The sequence below is a fragment of the Pelodiscus sinensis genome, chromosome 2, assembly GCF_052426305.1.
Source record: "Pelodiscus sinensis isolate ZL-2025 chromosome 2, ASM5242630v1, whole genome shotgun sequence".
Lineage (NCBI taxonomy): Eukaryota > Metazoa > Chordata > Testudines > Trionychidae > Pelodiscus > Pelodiscus sinensis.
Window position 1 is genome coordinate 179,190,046 of NC_143053.1, and position 6,743 is coordinate 179,196,788.

General features: G+C 48.5%; 1 protein-coding gene across 1 annotated transcript; it reads left to right on the plus strand.

Annotated features, from left to right (window-relative positions):
- The first annotated feature begins 1,081 nt into the window (after positions 1 to 1,081).
- Positions 1,082 to 5,994, plus strand: EIF1B (eukaryotic translation initiation factor 1B). The gene is made up of 4 exons (XM_075921854.2): positions 1,082 to 1,304; positions 3,216 to 3,379; positions 4,856 to 4,957; positions 5,635 to 5,994. Exons 1-4 carry the CDS (start codon positions 1,274 to 1,276, stop codon positions 5,677 to 5,679), a joined length of 342 nt encoding a protein of 113 aa, XP_075777969.1. The 5' UTR covers positions 1,082 to 1,273; the 3' UTR covers positions 5,680 to 5,994.
- The last annotated feature ends 749 nt before the right edge of the window (positions 5,995 to 6,743 follow it).

Below are 6,743 nucleotides of genomic sequence, written 5' to 3' on the forward strand. Positions count from 1 at the left end.
TCACTAAAACAAAAAAGTGTCTGCTTAAATGACACACTGAACCTAGCCTCAATTGTAGGAGTGTGGTCATGCCAATATAATAATATTGCACGGAATGACGCCTTGAGGCATGAAATAAGTAGCATATAGTCTGTGTACTATTCCCCAGGAGGGTATGTGTGTGTATTTTGCAGTATTTATGCTCCAATGGGATGTGGGGGAGGAGTAAACTATGCAGAATATACAACTGCACCGTACCTAGACTGAAGAGTAGAGGATGAGAATGTGGCCTAGAAGTATCTGTCTCTCAGGAGTGGTGTAGGGGGGAAAAGGGAGATTTCATAACGTTTAGTCCGCAACGTAGGGGAAGGCTAATAGGTTAAATATTGCACGGCATGGGTTGTTTGGCGGAGGGAGCTGTATACTATGAGACACACATTGCGCCGCCCAATGTCTCTCACGAGAGCCGCCTGCAGAGCGCTCTGCGCTAGCGATCCTCGGGAAGGCGAACCGCGTTGCGGTCTGTGCGCCCCTCAGCCCGGGGCAGGGAGGAACCCGAGCGCCTTATGCGGCTGCTCCCCCGGGGGCAGGCGGGGGGTCCCGCAGCGCCCCGGCACAGGCTGGGAGGGCGCGCAGGGCGAGGGGCTGCGCAGGCAGCGGGCACGCGGCGCTAGGTCTGTGGGACGGGGCGACACATCCCTCCAGTCTAGTGTCCCCCCCCCCAGCCCGTAGGGCGCGCAGCCCCCCCCCTTGCACTGCGTGGCCATGCCCCGGGCGGGCGGGGCCACACACTCTGCCCCGGGGGGTGTCATCGTCTCTCGTCCCTGTTTGCAGCGTCCCACGCGAGCCCGCACTCTCGGGGCGGGGCTCTGGGGAGAGACAGACACACCGCGGGGGGGGCTAAAAGGGGAAGGGGGGGAACGAAGCGAGCCGGGCCGCTGGCGTCGGCGGCGCGGTGCATGCTGGGCGCTGTAGTTCCCACGCCGCTCGGCGGCGGCTTGCTGCCCGCTTGGGAGGACTCCGTTCCCCAGGATGCCCCGGGCCGACGGAGGTCACGTGCCCGAGGCTGGGGCACGGGATGGGTATAAGAGCGGGCGGCCATTTTGCGAGGGGAGCAGTCGCTGCTGCCGTTGCCGCTCGCTGCCCGGCCCGGCTCCCTGCTGCCGCCCCTCCCCCCCAGCCCTCGCGGTTTGTTTTCCCTCCCTTCTCTTCTCCCTGCGGATCCAGTGAGACGTGACCCGGGCGGACCCAGCCGCGGCCTTCTCCCCTGCTCAGCGCCTCCCCACTGAGTCGCATGTCCACTATCCAGAACCTCCACTCCTTCGGTGAGCCCGGCCCGCCAGCCCCGCTTCCTCCGGCCTCGCCGCGCCGGCCCCTCAGGCGGGTGTCCGCTGCCCCGCGGGGGTGCGCTTTGCCGGGCGTGGGGGGGGGGATCAGACTGGTGAGGGCCGGTCTCAGGCCGGTGTCCTTGTCCCGCTAGGGCGGGGGCGCTGCTCTGGCGTAACCCCCCCCACACACACACACTCAGTCCGCCCCCCTCCAGCATCCCTGGCAGTGCCCGGGCTGGTCCCCTCCGTGCTGCGCAGCGCCACTGAGCGATCGCCCCGCTCTCCCCGGCCTTGTAGCCACCCCCTGGGGCTGCCCCGGCACCGGCTTGTCCTGGGCTTCCCTTCTCCGCTGTCTGCTCCCCTTCAGCGGGGAAAAATTTGCCTGCCCGATCCTGCCACATGCCCTGGTTTAGCGCCGTCCCAGGCATTCGCCTGCATGGCTCGTGGGGTGTCGAGAACTCTTAAGTCCTTCAGGAAGGCTTTCCAGGTTCTGGTGCCATGCTGCCTCGGGAATCCCAAATTCTGGGCACGGACGTGAAATCCCTGTTCTGGTCCACTTGCCCCAAGTTTTAAACCTTTCTTATGTGTATTCCCACTGTCTTTTAATGAGATACTCTGTGGATTCATCTGTGATCCCGAATCTTTGGATTCTTTAGCAGGGGTGTGGAGAAAAGGGAACCAACTTGTCTCTCCTTCCTGCTAGTTCCTGACAGGCCAGAGTTGGGCCTGCTGATCTCGATGCTTTTAATCCCAAGCCATTGGGCCTCTTTTCTGTGCTCTCCCCCCTATTAGTAGTGGCAGGCCAGGGCTGTCTCTTGCCTTCTGCCAAGCTAGTTTGCTAGTGCTATTTGGCGTGAGCCTTCCTTCTCTTGGAGTATTCTGGTTCTGGAAGTATTGGAGTTGTATAGGTAGGTAATTAAGTGATGTTAGTAATTTTTGGACCCCAAATTTTGATGGATTTGATGCCTTAAAATGCCCTGAACTTCAAAACATGCAAGCTAAACACCTTATGAAGTAATTTCTGTAAATCTTGACCTAAAGCTCATTACCTACTTTAGCTGAAGAATGATATGTAGCAAGTGAAGGAGCTGTTTGGGAAATATGCAGGTCTAATCTAAATTGGCTAGAAAATGTATATTCTGGTTTCTCTTTAGATGGTATAAATCTTTTGCCTTTGTTTGGAGGTGGAGAATACAAACTGATTGAGGGAAAACAGGAAGCATTTTTTTCTTTACCCCTTCTAAAAACAGTTGGCTCTTCTTCCCCATGCTTCAGTACAGTTGAAGACTGTCTCAATGTTGCTGTTGTGTAACCGGCCAAAATTAATTGCATTGGCTTTTTGCCTGAAACTAGGCACCAGTTGTATTGGGCAAAGTGTCTGGTATCTGCCAGTGTTTGTTACTATGTCTTGAAGACCATTTTAGCACCATTATATACAGTTTTTTTAAAGTATGGTGACTCTAACTAGCACTTCTCACTGGTAGGGAAACTTTTTCAACAGAAATAATAGTTGACAGCCCTTGTAAGCTGATGGAGTTCTGAGTGAAATGAAGTTTTAATATTGCAGTTCTTGGATTTCAGGGTTTATGGTTCAACAAGTAAACAGTTTTGTGCCATATCTATTTAATCTGAACAGATTTTGAAGAGAAAGCAAATGTTTAAGGTGTCAAACAATACAGTAAGTTAGTGATTTAGTGTGAGCTATTATGCAGTTCTATTTGGGATAAAAGAACAAGATTTTTTTCTGTAAACTCTGTTCCCTAGGAACAGAGTAATAAGGTTCTCCAAGAGGGCCCTTCTCCCTAAGCATAGCTGAAAAATTCTTAGTGCTCTGGATTTATTAAACTTTTTCTCATATGTGGAACATTATCATATTTCTTACATAGTAAATTGTCCCTTTTTTTGCAGACCCCTTTGCTGATGCAACTAAGGGTGACGACTTACTCCCGGCCGGGACTGAGGATTACATTCATATAAGGATCCAGCAGCGAAACGGCAGGAAAACATTAACTACTGTTCAGGGAATTGCAGATGACTATGACAAAAAAAAACTTGTGAAAGCCTTCAAAAAGGTAAAGCTGCTTGCTTGATGTAGAAATCAGAATGTAATACCAATTTCTGAGACTTGAGTATTTTGTTTGGGCTTTTGGCTACATGTCTGCTTCTTTTTCACATTTGGCTAAGAGCCAGCAACAAGTGTCTGGCATCATTGTTGATTTGGCAGACTTAAATCAATGACATAAATGTTCCTTTTAGCTTCAATAGGGGGTGATGCCCCCTGCTTGCTACATAGGCCACCCCTCTGTCCCCCTTTGGTGGTAAGCAAACCCAGCTCTCCCCCACAGGGGGCCACACCAACCCTGGCCACTTCACTCCTGGGCTCTCAGGGGAGCCACCCAACTAAAGCCAGCCCTGGCCTCCCCCCCCTCCCTCTCCCTGGCTGGAGGGGGGCACACCAGGGCTGGCTGCAGCCAGGAGGAAGAGGGTTGGGGCTGAGCTGGGGACGGCACCAGCAGTTCCTTGCTGTGTTGGGGGTCCTGATGCTCTGGGAACGAGAGGGTAACTGCTGCCTCCAGCTACTCCTCCCCTCCACGGTGTGCACACATCTCCATAAGCTGCCTTCGGTGCAGTGTCTCAGTTTTCTCTTCTCGCTCCCCTGCAGGAAGCTGGTGCTGGCGCACTTAACTTTGCGGGGGGAGCGGCGGTTCCAGGCTGGGTCCCAGAGCATCTGGGCCCCCAGTGCAGCGAGGAGCCGCTGCTGCTGCCCCTTGGTCCTCTTTCAGGGGGACCAGGAGCCCAAGCTGCAACGGAGACGGGGTGGGGGGGGGGGGGAGAAACCTGAGCCATGGCCACCTCTTCCCTTTCTGGGGACTCTGAGGCTGGGGGGGCAGGGTGATGTAGAGTGATGTAATGACATCACTCTGTACCCCTGCAGAAAAAACTTTCTTTAATCTATAGAGAGATGGCACAGCAATTTTTGGATTGTAGTGAGAATAAATGTCTAGTTTCCATTTTTAAGAGTTTCATTGGAAACAAATGGCAAATTGGACAGCCCAATCTTACATGTTAATTTCCTGTGCTTGACTTTCCTTGTTTTGTTTCTAATATGTCTAGACTTCGGTAGATGGTTAATCTAAGCTACCCATTGAGTTACATTTGTAGTGTAACGCAAGTCAACATATATTAAATGCTCTTACCACACTACACTTCGTTGATGGGAAGAGCAAACTTCAGTCAATGTAGTGGGTCTTCACTGGACCTACTAAATCAACCCTTCCTTGCATTGTTGATCCCCTGGTAATTGTAGACAAGCTCTAAGTGTTTGAGGGCAGTGTGTGGAGGGGATAGGGCGGAGACAGGAAGGGAATGCAGCTTGCCAATTTAGTGTCACCAACTAGCTTCTGTACTGTCTTTGGAAATCAGAATAGTTTAGTTTTAATTTTCTCAGTCAACACAATTGTGGATACTTGCTGCAATAATATCTTAAACAGCTTGTTGTGAAAGTACATAGTAAAGCATAGTAAGATGTCTCACAACACGTTTTCTAGAAATTTGCTTGTAATGGTACTGTGATCGAGCATCCTGAATACGGTGAAGTTATCCAGCTTCAAGGTGACCAGAGAAAGAACATTTGCCAATTCCTCTTAGAGGTGAGTGACATCAGACCATTAGCAGTATTCTAGCGTCCTCTGAAACTAAGGAAGACTTTCATTGTTAATGGTATATTAATTTTTCTTTACATTTAACCAGCTGTTGAACCTATAATACAGTTCTTAATACACTGACCTGAAAGGACAAAACCAGATTCTTACAGTATTGTGATAATGGTGTTGATATGTTCTAGGAATCTAAAGTTTCAAAATGTTCTTGCACTCTGTATTAAATTAACAATTCCCATTCTCTGGGGAAATTTTTGCCTCCAGTTGTAAAAGCAAAAATGTTTGACAAATATAACTGATACTGCACTGGTGCTGTGGAATGGAGGAAAAATAGCTTTTTTTCTTGTTATAAGGCATGTTCTATTAGGTTTTTTTTAAAGCAGTTCAGATCAGAAGGATAAACAGAGTAAAGGATTGAGCTGTTCTACAGTGCTTCTAGTAACCAGGATCCTAAATAAAAATTAAGGCATATAATTTTTTGGCAGACTTCTAGAGAATTCTCTCATTTGATTCCGAAACCTGGAAAATTGCTGTGAATCCTTTATTGTACCAATATCTTTCCCCTTGATGCATGAACTTCCTAGTCATGTCCAATGACTGATGCATCTTTTTATCTGGTGGTGCCTGAATGAGCAAGCTTTAATGAAATTTGTGTTTTTCTTTTGCAGATTGGCATTGTCAAGGAGGAACAGCTGAAAGTTCATGGTTTTTAAAATGTGCATTATCACATGAAGAATTCTGCAGATTTTGTTCTTACTCGAGCTGACTAAACTGAAATGGGTCTTTGCAGTAAATGGACTTGCCACTTAAAGTTTTATTCACATTTGCATGATTACCGAAAACATGTGGTGTATAGACTAGAAACACACAAAAAAATTTCAGTAAGATGGTAATGAAGAACTTTGAATTTTAACACATTTCCAATGGAAACATTTTAGTGCTGATTGTTGAGTTTATGACTTTTCACCTGACTGATTTACATGTTTTTGTTGTATTAAAACCATGTGTATGTGTTGCAGCTTAAAGAAGTCTATTTGTTTTTTTTCCTTGAGTGTTTGGAACACTTAATCAAGCAATAGTTCTGATTTAGTGTGATTAAGCAGCCCTGTGGCAAATTTAGTTTACTGAGCATCAATTAAACTGAGATCTGCATAATAAAGTGTTATCTTATAACTGAAACTAAGTAAATTAGAACGTCACAATCTCTTCATAGTTGATGTATTTGAATACCAATTGGTAGTTCATACAGTGAAGAACTGATCTTCATTTATCACTCTAATCAGTACATTCTGGAATACTAGTCTTAAAGTGAAGAAAACTCTTGCAAGCATTACTGATTGCTTAGAGCAGTGGTCTCCAACCTCTTTAACCACAAGATCACTTTTTCAGTTTAAATGTAATGTAAGATCTACCTCAAACCCACCTACCCTTGCCCTGCTTCCTTCCTACCCCTGCTGCATCCTTCTGAGGCCTTACCTGCTCACTCCATCCCCCTTCCTCCCCAAACCTCATTCACTTTCACCAGGCTGGGGTGCAGGCTCTGGTCTTGGGCCAAGGGGTTGGGAGTGTGGGAAAGGCTCTGGGCTTGGCATTGGAGTCCAGGAGAGGCTTCTGGGTGCAAGCTGTGGGAAGGAGTTTGGGTGCAGGAGAAGGTTCAGGGCTGGGACAGAGATTCAGGAAGCAGGCTCTGGCTGGGCCCTCTTTAACTGAGAGAACCCCACTGCTCCACCACCAAGCAGCTAAGGCAGGCTTACTCCTGCCTTGGTCCTACACCACT

What these genes read in the sequence shown, in the direction of transcription:
- EIF1B (XM_075921854.2), top strand. Translation starts at nt 1,274, where the DNA reads ATGTCCACTATCCAGAACCTCCACTCCTTCG. An exon ending in CCAGAACCTCCACTCCTTCG is followed by an intron (nt 1,305 to 3,215) that starts GTGAGCCCGGCC and finishes CTTTTTTTGCAG; the next exon opens with ACCCCTTTGCTGATGCAACT. An exon ending in TTGTGAAAGCCTTCAAAAAG is followed by an intron (nt 3,380 to 4,855) that starts GTAAAGCTGCTT and finishes CACGTTTTCTAG; the next exon opens with AAATTTGCTTGTAATGGTAC.